The following is a 17,853-nucleotide window of genomic DNA, read 5'->3' on the forward strand; positions in this document are numbered from 1 at the left end:
CCCTTGCCCACAACGACAGTATATTTTCACAAAAAGCCAAGTAAATGGACAGAGGGCAGAAGGAGAGAATGTGTGTCAAGGAGGGGGCAGGGACAGCATGGAGAGTCTGGGGGAAAAGATTCTAGCCAGTGGGTGCGGCCTGCACAAAGACTTGAGGAGAAAAACTGTTCGGCACATTTGAGGAACTGAAAGATCATTTTGCCTGAAAAACAGTAAACGGGAGAGAGAACAACATGAAGGAGTGGGGCCCTGATCTTGAAGGGCAGGGATGACCAAGTACATTTTGTTTTAAATGCTTGGAATTCAAAGATCCTGAGGTGGGGTGTGCACACTCCAGCTGTCCCAGGCCCTACCACTCCAGACTGGCCTATGCCCTGCCTGTTCCCTGAAAGCATCAGAATTTACAACACCCTCAGACAGGGCTTTGTAGGACTTGGCAAGGAGTTCTTTATGCTGAGGGGTTTTAGGAAGGGAAGTAATACAACCCCATTTGTTTTGAGGTCACATTTGCTGCAGTGTGGAAAATGGAAGGAAGGCTAGCATAGAAGCAGGGAGACCATTAGGAGACACAACAGATGCAGCATACACTATGTATTTTGGAAGTAGAATGGGTACTATTCACAGATGGACTCAACGTGCAGACTGGAGAAAGGAAGAAATCAAGAATGTCTCTTAGGCCCAAATACCCATCAACAGATGAATGCACAAACATAATGTGGTACATATTGTCCAATTCAACTATAAAAAGGAGTGAAATACATGTGCATGCTACAACACGATGAACCTCGAAAACATTATGCCAAGCCAAAAATACCAGTCAAAAAAGACCAGATATTATACGCTTCCACTTATATGAAATGTCCAATACAGACACATCTACAGAAAACAAAAATATTAGTTTTTACTTATGGCTAGAGAGATGGGAAAATGGAGGTGGGAGAAATGACACCTAAGGGGTTCTTCTAGGGTAAGGAAAATGTTCAAAAGTTGATTGTGTGGGGCTTCCCTGGTGGCGCAGTGGTTAAGAATCCGCCTGCCAATGCAGGGGACAGATTCGAGCCCTGGTCTGGGAAGATCCAACATGCCGTGGAGCAACTAAGCCCGTGCACCACAACTACTGAGCCTGCGCTCTAGAGCCTGCGAGCTACAACTACTGAGCCTGCGTGCCGCAACTACTGAAGCCCGCGCACCTAGAGCCTGTGCTCCGCAACAAGAGAAGCCACTGCAATGAGAAGCCCACGCACTGCAATGAAGAGTAGCCCCTGCTCACCGCAACTAGAGAAAGCCCACGTGCAGCAACAAAGACCCAACGCAGCCAAAACCAAGCAAAAAAAAAGTTAAAAAAAAAAGTTGATTGTTCGATGGATACCCAACTGAGAATGTTACTGAAAGCCACAGAATTTTATACTTTAAAAGGAGAAATTGTATTATATGTAAATTATCTCAAACTTTTTGAAAAAGAGAATGCCTCTTAAACTTCTAGCTTTAATAACTTGATTGAAGGAGGTACAATTTCTGGAATGGGGAGGAGCAAGGGTGAAGAAAGTAAAATTGAGCAGGTCCCTGTGTGGCCCTCCCGTGTACAAAAGCCATTCCATGTCCCCCATTTCTTGTTTGTAGAAAAAAGGTTTCAGCCTCCTAGACCTTCCCTGAGCCCCAAAGGGCAGATTCAAACAGTTACTCATCTGGGGAGTGAGGGAATGCAGAAACAAAGGAAAGGCAGTCAAGAAGCAATAGTGTAGCCACCGGCCGGATCCTGGTTCCTCCTCAAAAGATATACATCACAACCTGATAGAAATCTGAGCTCTTCTACAGGAACTGAGGCCCCCAGCCCAGGTGGGGGATGGTAACTTCAGGCTGATCACAAACACTGGACCACAGACTGGATGGGACCAGAGGGCTAACGACTGAGACTCCTGGAACACCACCGTGTTATTTCCCCACCAATCAACCAGAGGAAGGTTACACCCCCTGTAGCCCCCCCACCCCAATTTCGCCTATAAAAATTCTTCCCCCCCTTAAAAGCATTGGGGAGTTTGCGCTTTTTGAGCACAAGCTGTCCATTCTCCTTGTTTGGCCTTGCAATACTCCGTTCTCTATTCCAAACTCTGACATTTCAGTTTGTTTGGCCTCACTGCGCATCAGATGAACTTGGATTTGACGACAGAAGGAAAACCAAGTGTCTTGTCCATTCATGTAGAGTTTGAAACAGATGTAAGGAAAGCCCTGGTTCATGGACTCAAGGCTGCTCCAGCTATGAGCTTCTGGTAAAATACAAGACCTCATGCCACTCACTGGTGGGCACTAACCTATCCCTGACTTGATTCAGTTATTCCACCAATTCCATTTCCCTCTCTTCTCTGGCTTCCTCATCTAGTTATTACTTTTATCGTAGTGAACTATGTATCTTAGGCTAATTAAAACCACTTGGAAATACAGTGGGATATATAAAGTAGTAGTTGCAAGTAATACAGTAAGTAAGCATAACTGCCAAATCTGAAGTGATTAATTCTTACACAAGAACCAGCAATGATGAAAGCATCCGCCCCCCTTTTTAAAAAGAAACAATATCTACTTATTCAAACTTCATTTTATTTAAAAGGACAATAGACACAACTTAAGCGGCAGCCATGATCCAATTACATTCTATTAGACACTGCATGGGAGAGCATCAGAAAAATGAAATGTAAAATTTATGTGGTAGGTTTAGTTTAAGCAAATAGAGCTGGATTTACACTGGAGAAGTGGTGCCGTCTTAGAGGTAGGGCACTCATGAGATGACAATGACGGCAATAACAATAATGATGAAAGCTGAGACCCACCGGCCACTTATGTGTCTAACCCTGTTCTAGTGCTTAGGCGCTTCAGAGTTACTGCCTTATCAATCCTCAAAACATCACAAGCATTACTATTATTACTCCCATTTAGCAGATGAGGGACCAAAGTTCAGAAAGGTTAAGCTACTTGCCAGCAGCTAATAAACAGCAGAGCTAATTAGGAGCAGAGGTAGGTGTCAATTCTAGGGTCCATATTTATTTTGACATTTTGCCATTGTCTCAGCTCCCACTCCCTCTCTTAAGGAAAATTCCAAACATGATATACCACTGTATGGCAAATTAGCTTAGAATTCAGAGCTGCTTGATTTCATGTTTCAATGTTCCTTCAATTACATGACAATTTCACCTTTAATTTCTGATAATCATCAGTCCAATGTGTACAAACCAGCAAACTGACCTTTAAGCCAAGTTTAGTCAAAGTTTCAAGATAAAATCCACTGAAAAGGGAAGGAATGAATGTAACAAAATATCCTTTTAATACTAATCAGAGGAACAATGATTTGTTGTTACTTAAGTCAGAAAACAAGAGTCTCCCCTGGCTCTTCCCTATTATTTTAAAATCACTAAGTCCTGTCAATCCTGCTGCCTACCTAGCTCTTTTTTCTCCTCCTGTGATTGCAAAGATTTCTGAATTACTTTGTTCTGGGTCCCCCTGTATATAGCATAGAGTCGGATTTTGCTTTATGATCCAATATGAATTTCTTTTAATTTCTTTATAGATTCTTTAAAAACTCTTTGAAAATGTTGATTTATCTTTTCTGAAACTGTGGAAGGCTTATAGTTTTTGTTTAGTGGGTATCTTTATAACTTACACATTTAATCTTCATTTCTTTTTAAAATATTTTGATTGAGATATAATTGACATACAACATATTAGTTTCAAGTGTACAACATAATGATTTGCTATTTGTATATATTGTGAAATGATCATATAGCTTTTGAATAATGACACATGAGATCAGACTACTGTCATCTCGTTTGACCACGCTCTGGATTAGGCAGAAGTTTCCTAACTAATCTCTCTGTCCACTTCTACTCCCCAGTTCTTCACACTGCCTCTTCAAAAATGCCAATCTGATCATGTCACTTTCCAGCTTAAAACTCTTCAACAGTTCTCCATTACAGAGGAGTAAAATTCAAACTCTTCAGTAGTTTGTAAGGCTCTTAAAACTCTAGCCTCTACTAACGCTTTATGGTTTTCCCTCCTTTGACCTCTGCCTGGCTAATGCCTGTTTATCCTTCATATCTCAGCTTAAGGGATCACAGGCCTCCTGGAAACCATTCCCAATTGCCCTCAACTAACTCTAAGACTAAAATAAATGTATTCCAGCTCCTGAACATTGTACTTTTCTCTGGCAATGAGGAGGGGAAAGGGATTTTCTAAACTCTGGTAAGTCACAGAATCTTAGGACCATAAAGTATCACAAATACCCCAATCCAAACCTCACTTGACCCACAATTCCCCTGTTAAGCGGCCTTGCCTCCACGCTACTCTACTTCCCTTAATGAATCTCGTTTTTTGACTCTGGAAGGTGTGCAGTAAAGGGTCAGCAGAGGGCTAGACTGCACATGGCAAAGAGCTTCAGACTAGTCCTTGATGGCTCCTGGGTTCCTGTAACTCACAGAATAGCACGCCAGGTTAAGAGTTCCTCTGCATACACTGGGCCATGGCCATGCCAGAGAGTTTATGATAACAATGTGATTTATGGTGAACATCTGTTTTTGTTTGCATGGGGCCTGGGTTACGCTGTTTTGGTCTGAACTCTGAAGGGTCTGCAGGGGGTTGGAGACTGACAAGCAGGTGTGCTCCATGTCTACACAACTGACCCCTGACAAAAAAATGAGGACACTGAGGCTTAGCTGAGCTTCTCTGGCTGGCAATACTTTGTACATGTTGTAACACATTGTTGCTGGGAGAATTAAGTCCGAGAAACTGCACTGAGAGAGGACAACAAAAGGCTGCTCCTGGTTTCTCCTGGACTCTTTTCTATGTGCCTTTTTCCTTTATTGATTTTAATCTGTATTCTTCTGCTCTAATAAACCATAACCATGAGTATTTCCGTTTTTCTGAGTTCTGTGAGTTCTTCTAGGAAACCAGTGTACTTGGGGATCTCTGACACGGAAGATTCTCTTGAATTTGCCCTTTCTTCTCTGCTCCACAACTATCTTACTAGCCCTCTAAGCTTCACTAGATGGGGATAAAAATAGAACCCACGTAAGACTGTGATGCAAAAGATCAGAGCCAGCCAAGCGTCCCCACAGGCCTCTCCTGTTTCCAGGCTCAGCCCATCTCAGCCCAGCCTGACTACTGCTATCGGATCATTCCCGCTTAAAAAATGATCTCTACACTACTCTGGTACTATGGAAAAACAACCCCCGTTTTCTACAACATGGAAATACAAATGCCAATAAGGCCAATCAGGTTTTATATACAAGTGAAGCAACCTGCCTACAGAAAAAAAATCCCATGGTCCCTCCTCAGATAGAAACATGACTACGGGGAAATATTCCCCTGGTTAGGGAGTACAGAAAAATATTTCTCCACCAATGGGAGGGAAGGTACAGGTGTGAGGGGAATGGGAAGAATGAGCCATGGGCAGCAGCCACTCAACTCTGGGTGGTGACTGCTCTGGAGCTTGGTGCTGGCAGACCTTCACGTTTCTCCAGAGATGCCAGAAATCTGAATCTGTACGTGAAATTTCCTGAATGTTTAAACAGATGCTGGTTCAAAAAAAATATTTTCAAAATAGTGTGTAACAAAGCATAACACTCAGACCAGTTTTGGGATCTCTTCTAGAATACAAAGTTAGATGCCAATTTTATTTTTATAAGGACAAAAGAACAAACTGCACCAAAATAATAATGGAAATAAGACGATGAACATTTCTCTATTTTTTTAATGTAAGGAAAACTGAAAACAAAGCAAACAAATAAAAAGAGTGTGCCTGAGAAGAAGATTCTATCTCTACCAGGAGAAAGAGAGATAGTAAGAGAAGGAAAAGAACCACAGAGCCAAGAGGAGCGCTTCTGGGAGAAAATGATAGTATAAACAATTAGAGAATTATTATGGTAAGAAAAAGCACTTTCTTTAAACAGACTGAAAAGCTTAAAAAAAAAAAAAAAACCAAAAAACAAAACCCCAACCTTTTAAGACTTGAAATTTAGAGGGTTCTTATATACAGATATAAAACCAACCTGGTCGGTCTTTCTAGAGATGAAGACCAAAACCACACCAGGTCAAGGTATATTTCTGAAGTCATTTTTACAAGGAAGGAAAAAATACAACAATGAAGAAAGAATAAAAGCAACCACAGAGAAGAAATTCTATCAAACAGTCTTGATTTTTAAGGGGATAAAGTAAAAGTCTGGAGATCTCAAAATAGTATCCATGAAGGGAAGACTACTAGTCTTGGGCTGCTTCACATTAGTTACAGGGCCTGCTAAAGTAAAGAAAATGAGAACATTTCGGGGGTGGGGAAGCATATAAAATTTTTGTAATTTTTATTAACAATACAAAAATAATTTAAAAAAAGAAAAACTGACAGTTCCAAGATGTCAAGTTAAGTAAATAAAGAACAGTAGAATAAACTCACACTTATGGTCAATTAATCTACGACAAAGGAGGCAAGAACATACAATGGAGAAAAAGACAGTCTCTTCAATAAGTGGTGCTGGGAAGACTGGACAGCTGCATGTAAAAAAATGAAATTAGAACATTCTCTAACACCATATACAAAAATAAATTAAAAATTGACTAAAGACCTAAATGTAAGACCAGAAACGATAAAACTCCTAGAGGAAAACATAGTCAAACACTCTTTGAGATAAATCCTAACAGTATTTTTTTGGATCCGTCTCCTAAAGCAAAGGAAATAAAAGCAAAAATAAAAAAATGGGGCTTCCCTGGTGGCGCAGTGGTTAAGAATCCTCCTGCCAATGCAGGGGAGACGGGTTCGAGCCCTGGTCCAGGAAGATCCCACATGCCGCAGAGCAACAAAGCCTGTGCGCCACAACTGAGCCTGCGCTCTAGAGCCCGCGAGCCACAACTACTGAGCCCGTGTGCCACAACTACAGAAGCCCACGCACCTAGAGCCTGTGCTCCGCAACAAGAGAAGCCACTGCAATGAGAAGCCTGCGCACCGCAACGAAGAGTAGACCCTGCTTGCTGCAACTACAGAAAAGCCAGTGCGCAGCAACAAAGGCCAGATGCAGCCAAAAATAAATAAATAAAATAAATTTATTTTAAAAAAATAAACAAAAATAAACAAATGGGACCGAATTAAACTTAAAAGCTTTTGCCCAGCAAAGGAAACCATTGACAATGAAAAGACAACCTAATGAATGGGAAAAAATACTTGCAAATGATATGACTGATAAGGGGTTAATATCCAGAATATATAACAGCTCATACAACTCAACATATAAAAAAAAACAACACCCAATTTAAAAATGAGCAGGAGACCTAAACAGTTTTGCAAAGAGGACATGCAGATGGCCAAAAGGCACATGAAAAGATGCTCAACATCACTAATCATCAGGGAAATGCAAATCAAAACCACAATGAGATATCAGCTCTCACTGTCAGAATGGCTATCATCAAAAAGACCACAAACAAAAATATTGATGAGGATGTGGAGAAACGGGAACACTGTGCACTGTTGGTGGGAATGTAAATTGGCACAGCCGCTGTGGAAAACAGTATGGAGGTTTCTCAAAAAACTAAAAATACAACTACTAATGACCCAGCAATCCCACTTCTGGGTATATATCCAAGAGAAATGAAAACAGGATATCAAAAAGACATCTGCACGTTTATTGCATCATTATTCACAATAACCAAGATATGGAAACAACCTGAGTGTCCATCAATGAATGAAGAAGGTGTTGTATACACATACAAAGGAATAATATTCAGCCTGGAGAAAGAAGAAAATTCTGCCATTTACAACAACACGGACGAACCTTAAGGGTATTATGTTGAGTAAAGTAAGTCAGACAGAGAAGGAAAAATACTGTATATCACCTATACGTGGATTCTAAAAAAATACAACAAACTAGTGAACATAACAAAAAAGAAACAGATTCAGATATAGAGAACTAGTAGTTACCAGTGGGGAGAGGGGCAAGATAAGGACAGGGGATTAAGAGGCACAAACTATTAGGTATAAAATAAGCTACAAGGATATACTGTACAACACAAGGAACTTAGCCAATATTTTGCAATATCTACAAATGGAGTATAACCTTTAAAAGTTGTGAATCACTATATTGTACACCTGTAACTTATATAATATTGTACATCAACTATATTTTAATTAAAAAAAAGAATAACAGGAACATACACTGAAGTAAAGGAGAAAGAGCATCAACCTCCTTATTCTGAAAAAGAGAACGTTACTAGAATATGTTCATTAGATTGCTATGTATACAAGAATAAAACTATTTGTTTAAGCTAATTACTAAAAAACAAAAACTAACTGCTCACATTCCAGGTTTATGCAAAATCAAACAATAAAATGCATGATGAAAAATAAAAAACAGATACTAAGTTTAAAAAAACAGAGAAGATAAAATACAAAATTAAAATATAAAATTACTAATTGAATTGACTGAAAAACAAACTTATGATAATAGGCTGCTTATAAGAAGACATCACCACCCACTACCTGCATGTCACGTGCCAGGCAATGAGGTAGGAGCTTAATAGTTATTATCTCATTCAATCCTCAACAGTTCTATGATGCCTCATTTCCACTTTACAGATGCAAACACTGTGGCTTAGAGGTTAAGAACTGGGATCAAATCCCAGGTCTATCTGCCTTCAAAACCTATGCTGCGGGCTTCCCTGGTGGCGCAGCGGTTGAGAGTCTGCCTGCCGATGCGGGGGACACGGGTTTGTGCCCCGGTCCGGGAGGATCCCACATGCCGCAGAGCGGCTGGGCCCGTGGCGCGCTGGGCCTGCGCATCCGGAGCCTGTGCTCCGCAACAGGAGAGGCCACAACAGTGAGAGGCCCGCGTACCACAAATAAAAAACCAAAAAAATCCCTATGCTGCATGATGACATGCCATTTATATAACGCATACCATATACATACCAGTATGCCCTCAGTAAGTATGCTGAGCACTTGAGAATGTATGATATACATTACACCTAAAACAGCAGTGTGAGGAAGGAAACATTTTTACAAAGAAACTGAGGGTCAGACATGCAAAACAGACATGGAAAAACTCATTTTAATCAGAGGAGACAGAAAACCATACGGCAGAGACATTTTTCTGGGTCTCCACGTCCTACCTCTCTACCCATTCTTCTCCAGGTTTCTTTACTACCACTGGCTCTAGGATTGTGTGTCCTTATTCCCTTCTATGCGCCGTCTCTCTGGGCAACCTCATCCATGTCGACGACATCAACATTCTGATGAACACAAAATCTTACTCTCGCCCAGATTTTTCTTCTGAGTACCAGGCCTCTAATTCTAATTTCTTACTGGGCTTTTCCACGTTGAGCTATCCCTAAAATACCACACTCAACAAGTCTAAAATCCATCCATTATTTGTCCCAGCAGGCCTGCTTCAATTCCTACATTTACTCTACCATTAACTGCATTACTGGCCACTCATCCTTTCACCTAGCAAATGTCCCCCGAGTGCTGCAATGTGCTCAGTGGGGCTACAGGTAAGCAAAGCATGGACTCTCTCCTCCAGGAATTTATGTCCTGTTACGGAAAAAGGCCTAAATGGATACTAACACAAGACAGATACACATAAGAGGTGCTATTCAAACACAAAGCCTGGAAGAGGCTTCTTGGAAATGACTCTTGAGCCCAGGGTAAGGTATAGGGTTGGACTGAGGAAGGCAAGAAGCACAGGAGGCACATCACAGATAATCATATATTTGCAGAATGAATTAAGTTAGTTACCAAGCCCTTCTGTCCTTAATTCTAACACTCTCTTCAATGCATTCTGTCTTCTCATGTCCGTTGCCCTCTGTCTCACTTAGACTCCTTTAAGCCTTAGGTGCCTTTATATATCCATCATTTTCATGTTTAAAGTGATTTTTTTGGCACAAAAGTTTTCCACGATTGCTCAATACCTACTATTGCAGCTACACCTTCCTCCTTTCTCTCACTTGTACCTTCACCCCCAGACATGCCCACCTAGCAGAGCTCACCAGGAGGTCCTGTCTTTGAACGTTTCACATGCTATCCTCTCCATGGTGTTCTTTCTCCACTCCTTTGGTAAACTTGAAGACTCAGTTCAGACCCATGGTTTGTTATTCCTGACTCACTTCTCCATTAGATTTCACATTCTTATACTATTTATCCTATTGTATGTATTAACTTTTATAGCAGCTATCACAGTGTAGTAAAGCTGTTTACATGTTTATTTTTGCTACCAAACAATGAGCTTCTTCAGGGCAAGTATTTTTACTTGTTTACATAGTCAATTGTGCACATGTATGTACATATGTATCTATGTATTCCAGGTGGCCTAGCACAGTTCTTGGAAAGCAGAAAATACTCCATTAACAATTACTAGATGAATGGAAAGGAACTGTTAGAAATTAAATTATGGTGGAAGTTTTTAATCCCTTATACCAGATTAAATTGAGTAAATGTTAAGTAGAACACTAAAACAATAAAATAATACCAAAAAACTAAATGATCATCTGAAGAGGGAATAATTAAAAAATAAATGTGTAATCTGACCTGTTTTTCACAATAGCACAATAAAGGTCATTTTTTTTGGTTTTAACTAAGACTTAATAACTAATAAAGCACTTTTTAATAATGAGAAAAGGTTCTTAAGAGAATTTAGCTATGAAAAAATACATATATAAAATAAAATAAAGCCTAAATTTAATATTCTACAGTTATTTTTTTAAAAGTCAAAATATAAGAATGCATTTTATACCATGTTTGCTGGAGTTTTGATCCAAAGATGTGTTCACAGAAATGCTGTCCACTGTAGTCCACTTCCTTAGTCTTGACTGTGGCTCTTTAATACTGTTCATATCCATATTTACATTCAAGTTTGAGTTCAAGCCTAAAAATAAGATAATAATTTTAAAAAACCACTTTATAAAATACAGCTTTTTTTCCTTCTGGTACCACAACTTTCATTTTCTAGAAAAACGTATGTAGCTAATCTAATGTTTTCAATCCTAATGTTCCTTAATAAATACCATCCTGCAAATGTGGCACAGCCAGAAGATTATAGACAAAGGCAAGGCAGGCAGGACAGACACTCTGGACTCCTGGCCGATGCCACGCAGAAACAACGTCAGAAGAGCGAACCATGGCTAGATTATCAAAGAAAGCAACACACAGAAATCCTAAATAGCTTGTCTAACACTCATTAATATAACATTTTCAAAACTGTTAGTACCATAAAACTGTTAGTACTATAATTGCATTAACTGTGGGAAACTACTCCATATAATATTATTTTTAAATTCCTTGGCAAAATAACAGAAAATTCTACGACAGCCGAATATTAAAGTTTATCTCTCTATTAAAATATACCTCTTTAGGTACTTCCCAAGAGAAGAATTACATATGATCACTTTCAGTTGCTAACTTTTGCTTATAAACAATTTTCAACTGCCTGACCCGCCAAAGGATAGTATCATTTAAAAGTAAAAATGTCCTGCTCTAACAATTGTACCTTAGGGCGAGACTCCCATATCCCAAGGTGCAACTTACTTGAACTCTGCTGATGACACACATCAGACTTAGATATTCTCTTGGAACAAAGATGGAAATTTCTATCTGAGATACTACAGTCAGAAAACTGACCATTAAGCCAGTGTTTCTTAAAGTGTGATCCTGGGGACCATCATCAACAGAATAATCTGAGATGCTTGTTAAAAATGGAAACTTTTCGGAATTCCCTGCTTCCACTGGGCACGGATTCGATACCTGGTCGGGGAACTAAGATCCCAAAGGCCGTGCATTGTGTCCCGCCCACCCCCCCTCCCCCCCGCAAAAAGAATTGATGATAGATGTTTTCTTAAGCTTAAGTATGCACAGGGTAAGAAATTACAAATATAGGGACTTCCTTGGTGGCGCAATGGTTAAGAATCCACCTGCCAATGCAGGGGACACAGGTTCAATCCCTGGTCCAGGAAGATCCCACGTGCCACAACTACTGAGCCTGTGCTCTAGAGCCCATGAGCCACAATTACTGAGCCCTTGTGCCACAACTACTGAAGCCCGCACACCTAGAGCCCGTGCTCCATAACGAGAAGCCACCGCAACGAGAAGCCTGCACACCACAACTAGAGAGAGCCCGGGAGCAGCAATGAAGACCGAACATAGCCAAAAATAAATAAATTTAAAAAATACAGTTTAAAAAAATAATAATAATTTTAAAAAGTATATAAATGGGCACACAACGAAAAGTCAGGGTGAGTTCTTAAAAAGTAAGTCAGGTTCTATTACTTTCTTGCTTCAATCTTCCAAGTGCTGAAACTCACACTAAGATCCTGCATGCCATGTGGCACGACCAAAAAAAAAAGAAAAAAAGTTTTCAGTGGGAGCCAGAATCTTCATTTAACACACATCGAGGTGGTTCTTAATCTAAAGTTTCAAAACAAATGGTTTTTAGATACTTGGGTCTGATGAGTCCCTGTGATACCAGGTCAAGCTTAAAACTTTAATAATATAAATTCTCTAATACCACCCCTATTTGGAGAGAGTAATTAAATTTGCTGCTCTCTGGACTCATTAATTAGACCCAATACTTGGCAAGTTTTTTCTGTGAAGGTTTAGATAGTAAATATCTTAGGCTCTATGGATCACATGGTCTCAGTGTTTCTATGCAACTCTGTTGTTACAGCACAAAAGCAGCCATAGGAAATACATTAACAAAAGAGCATGGCTGTGTTCCAATAAAATTTTATTTATAAAATCAGGCAGCTGGCCAAATTTGACCAATGGGCTATAGTTTACCAATGCCTGATTCAGACAACCATACTGGTGCTTGCTGGGTTAAGCAGACTTCCTTTTTTTTTTTTTTTAAATAAATGTATGTATATATGTATGTATGTATTTATTTATGGCTGTGCTGGGTCTTCGTTGCTTGCGCGGGCTTTCTCTAGTTGAGGCGAGTGGGGGCTACTCTTTGTTGCGGTGCGCAGGCTTCTCATTGCGGTGGCTTCTCTTGTTGTGCAGCACGGGCTCTAGGTGCGCACGCTTCAGTAGTTGTGGCACATGGGCTCAGTAGTTGTGGCTTGCGGGCTCTAGAGTGCAGGCTCAGTAGTTGTGGCGCAGAGGCTTAGTTGCTCCGTGGCATGTGGGATCTTCCCGGACCAGGGCTCGAACCCATGTCCCCTGCATTGGCAGGTGGATTCTTAACCACTGCACCACCAGGGAAGCCGCTAAGCAGACTTTCTTAATCAAGAAGAAGTCTCTTGCTGTAAGGGTAGCGAGGCTAGGAAATCCCTTATTTAGAAACTTATCTCCTCATTGGCCCAATTTATATGTCCAGTATGTGATCAGTGAGAGTCACTTCCTTTCACTAGTGAGACAAAACCTCTCAGTGTACACTTGGGTATTCTTTTACCACTATACTGTTGTCTCTGGGATGACCCGGCTTCTCTGGTATTCACCTACAGTGGTAACTGACAAGGGAATGTAAAGAGATTGCTAACAACTCCTAAAACTCAAAGTTCCACCTATGTCCTAGCAGAGAGTCCATGGCAATACCAGGGAGAGCCAAATCCTGTATCAGGTTCAGCCAAAGTGAAACGGCACCAGGGGCAACAGCAGGCCCAACTCCTGCCCACAGCCCAGAACATGCTAGTTAACTGACTTGTCTTCAACAAAACTGGGCCTGTTAACCAACAAAGCTGGTTTACAAGAGAGAAAGAAAAAGTTAAATGAATAGGGTGTGAACGATCAAAGGTCAAAATATATTCAAAGGCACAAGAAGAAAAGGGGCCTAAGGAAGGAGAAGACATATAAGCCTGAAATTCCCAGAGGGAATAAAAAGCCTGGAGACGTCATAAAAAAAGAGAAGGGGGGGGGTGCTATGGCAAAAGGAATAAAGGCAATCCCTTCTCTCACCCCTACTTTCTACATTTATGCCAGTAATCATTTATAAATATTTAAATAGTAATTAAAATTTCAGATGTGACTGTTCCCAGTTGTTTCCTCAAAGCAGCACTGCTCAAAATTTCTCTGGCGTGCTCTAATAATTTCAGTCCTCCCCTCCAATTCATATCCTACAATTAAGATATCTGAGTGTTAAAAAGAAATAATATCTTTATACTAACTCATTTCAAAAGAGCATGGGATTTTTTAAATAGTGTGATTTTCTTGAATGGAGAGAGGCGTTCCTGAAGCATGAAGAGGCTAGCGCTAGAAGAGGCGTGGCCACCCTCTGAGGGGGAACAGCTAAAGATCAGTGTGGCACTCACAAGAGAACATCTGGACAGGTAAGACAGCAGGATGTTAACTTGTGACCATGAAGCACCAGCCGAATGCTTTGGCCAAGGAGAAACCCACCTATGGGGAAGTTGCTGAAAGCATTTATTGGTGATGGCCCTTTTTGCAGCTCAGGTGTAGTGTGGGGCATGACATTTTCAAGGAAAGATTTCATGGCTGGCTGATGGAGTGACTGCTGCTGAGATGGCGGAGTCTGTTGCTTCACCAGCAGGTTTGGATCAAGTTGACGAGACGGCTGCATCATCTGCTGCTGCACACTAAGAGGTCGACCCTTAAAACGACAAGACGACTGTGAAAAACTGTGGAGAAAAGTCTTTACAGACACCTTCATTCCCCTTCACTTTTGAATTCACTTCCTTCTCAGTAGGAAGGTGAAGAATCACTATATACCAGTTAATAAGACTTCTGGGCAGACAGAAGACTTAATGAACAACCTTTTCCATTATAGTTCAATAAAGCATTTCGACTGTCTTCTTACAATGGAGTTGATATAAGCTGAGTACAAGCAAACAAGGGGAAGGATCAGATCTACCTGCTGGTCTTGCTGCTGCCGGTTCCCAGAAGGCACGCTTCTCTGACTCTGCGCCCTTTGCTGCTGCGCTAACAATCGCTGGAGGGAAGATTGCAAAAAGGTCATCAGTACCACGTCATCACAGACTAGCGTGCCCTAGAGTGACGGTGGCAGAGGGACCTACAAAGGCATGGTTTCATCTAGTCAATGCCCACATGCCCTGCCTCAACTAATATCTCTTGTTTAGACTCTCTGGCCTCCAGCCATTCTGTTGAATTCAGTCTTTTGCTCAATCTAAACTTCCACTCCATCAGGGAAATTTTTCCTCCTCATCATACCCCGACCACCAGCCCAGACCTGGCTGGCCTTGCTCACAGAGCACCCTGCCCTTCGAGTTCACCATCTGTCTTCACACATGGACTGTTAGCTCCCTGAAGGCCATGGCTATGCCCGTTTTATTGACTGCAACACTTCCTGTGCACACTCTAGTGTTCAGCACACAGTAGACACTCAATAAATGTATACTGAATAAGGCTATTATTCTGCTTACCTGTAACTGGGAGATCTGAGAAAGCTGGTTTAGTTGGGATAGCTGGTTCAGCATGGCTACCTGCTGAGGGCCAAAGAGCGGATTCAGGCCACCGTTGTTTGGTGCATACTTCAGCAATGAAACTGGAACCTGAGGATCACAATGGCAGGTTAATAACAAAAGTAACTCAAGCTAACAAAATGTACTGTGTATTTTAAATTATCAGTAGAGCAATTAAAATTTGTGGACTATTACTGGGGGGGATTGTGTTCTAACTGTCTTTCTTGACTTCACTAATTTATTGTTCACATATGTTTTCACGTGTTAAGTATAAAGTGACAGAGATGAATCTTAAGCCAGTCAAATTTACTTTGCTATTGTCCTCCTCCCCTCAAGGTATTTTATGAAAAAGAATGATAAATTTTAGATTTAAATTATCTTTGACTCATTTTCTTCACCCTACCACATCCCTCTGTAATAATAACTAATTCAGAATTAGTTTCATCTCAAAGTTGCCAATAAATACTATGATGATCAACTAGTCATCTCATTCAAATATAAATTTATTCAAGGTTCTTTTCCAGGTAAAGAGTAGAGAATATAGTGGAAATTTATTCACCTGAGGGGAGAGTAATGGAGGAGGCACTTGAGCACGGAGATTAGGCTGAGATGAACTGAGAGGTTGTGCTGGAGGCTGCTGCAGGCCCCGGGGTTGTGCTGCTGTGTTTCCAACACCAAACATACTGGGATTGCCATTCTACAAAAACAAACAACCACCACCAAATAACACTGGGATTCTTTAGGGACAAACACCTCATTACCACACTGAAATACTGATTTAAACACAGCAACTACATGTAAGAGAGATCTTATTACTTATACAAATCAACAGAGAGCCTAAAATACACACGTGGACTTACCTGTCTAACAGAATTCAAGTTTTGCATACCCAGCCCTGCTATGGAGCCAAGGGCCTGGTTAGGTAGTGCACTATTTGAAGGGGGAAGCTTCATGCTTTGACTGGACATAAACTGCATGTTTTGGGATTCATCTGCTACAATGCCATCCTGATTGGACAGACAGAAAGATGTGCAACACCAGCCAAGCAAACAAGTGGAAGGGAGAAATCATTGCAGGAACAGAAGAGAAGTCATATGACATTCCAGCATCAACAGGAAACAGGTAGAAAACAGAAGAGATCGGATTAGTGTTAATTCTAGAGTACATAGAAAGAACCAAACATACTTTATGGGATTAAGAGGAAAATATAAATGCAACCCCTGTGATAAACCGAGACATAAAAGGACAATGAACTACAAGTCCAGTAATATTTGGCACTGGGTTATAAACACTTTATATTATATTAAATGTTCTAAACTGTTAATGAGAAAATTATGCTATTAAGTGTATTGCTTTCTTAGCCACAGGGTAAAACAAACATAAAACAAAGGAACAACTTACCTTATCAAAATAAGGACTGCGCTCCATGGAAGACTCTTTGGAAATCTGAGGCCGAGAACCAGGGCCTTTCCCGACCGTTCGATTGTAATCACCAATATTTAGGCTATGTTTATCTATCTCCATTCGTTTGTCTTGTAACATTCCTAATAAATGCAGGAGACTACGTTATCAAGTAGGAAGATAACTAACCTAGATGGTTTCAGATAAATGTACAGTAGAAAGAAAAATACTCACTTCCAAACCAAAATGAATTCTGCCTTGACCAGGACCATGTGAAGAATGCACTTAATAAATCTTGCATTCCTCACAAGTTGGGTTTAGCGAATACTGTTATTTTATTGAACCAAATTAACTTGAAAATAGACTAGGAAATAGACGGTTAAGACATCTATTGGTCATCTATAATCTGCTTAATTTTAAAATAACAACATAGTTTCCAGTAACAAACAACAGAAATAGCACTAAGACAAACCACCATCTAGCATATGCTCACAAAGTGCCAGGCACCGTTCTGAACATGCATTCTCATTTAATGCTAATAATTCTACTATCATCACCCCCATTTAGCAGACAGGGAAAGGTCTTCCTCTTTTCTCAGGGCTTGCTCCGCTCTCCTCATTCTGACTAAGCTGCAATAAATATGACCTCCTCTCATGGAAAGCCCGTCTGGCAAAAAATCTTCACTCAAAATAGCCAGCTCCCAGGCTACAATCCTACTTAAACAAATCTCTAACTCCACGTCCTTATCATATTATACCCGTTCTGGGTTCTCTTTCTCCTCCTCTTTCCATAGCTGAGCCCACTTCTTTGTGTTTCTTCAATGCTGGGATGTACTCAGTATGTTTAAGGTCTCACTCTTTCAACTCTCTCTCTCAAACTGGCCTCCCCCAGGCTTATTCACTACCAAGGTGACCCTTAAATACAAATGCCTACTCTGAATTCACTCCTGTGCTCAGTCACACATCTTCAACTGCCTGCTGAGCATAGCCACTTAAGTGCCCCTTGGTCACTTTTAACAGGTGAAACCAAGCACATGATATCGCCTCTAGATCTTCATGGGACTCA

The 17,853-nt window shown here is 40.7% G+C and overlaps 1 protein-coding gene across 3 annotated transcripts in view; it reads right to left on the reverse strand.

The window, feature by feature from the left end:
• Positions 1 to 17,853, reverse strand: part of TNRC6A (trinucleotide repeat containing adaptor 6A) — a 96,676-nt gene that overhangs the window by 9,865 nt on the left and 68,958 nt on the right. For 2 of the 3 annotated variants that reach the window (XM_082671118.1, XM_082671116.1), the window contains 7 exons: positions 16,789 to 16,931; positions 16,248 to 16,394; positions 15,947 to 16,084; positions 15,349 to 15,477; positions 14,820 to 14,897; positions 14,348 to 14,558; positions 10,752 to 10,883 (listed from right to left, as the gene is read on the reverse strand). In XM_082671118.1, coding sequence (XP_082527244.1) covers positions 10,752 to 10,883; positions 14,348 to 14,558; positions 14,820 to 14,897; positions 15,349 to 15,477; positions 15,947 to 16,084; positions 16,248 to 16,394; positions 16,789 to 16,931 — 978 coding nt within the window. The remainder of the gene's footprint in view (positions 1 to 10,751; positions 10,884 to 14,347; positions 14,559 to 14,819; positions 14,898 to 15,348; positions 15,478 to 15,946; positions 16,085 to 16,247; positions 16,395 to 16,788; positions 16,932 to 17,853) is intronic. The other variant, XM_082671117.1, reaches the window with a different exon arrangement.

This window comes from Grampus griseus, assembly GCF_964374135.1.
Source record: "Grampus griseus genome assembly, chromosome: 14".
NCBI classification, from domain to species: Eukaryota; Metazoa; Chordata; class Mammalia; order Artiodactyla; family Delphinidae; genus Grampus; species Grampus griseus.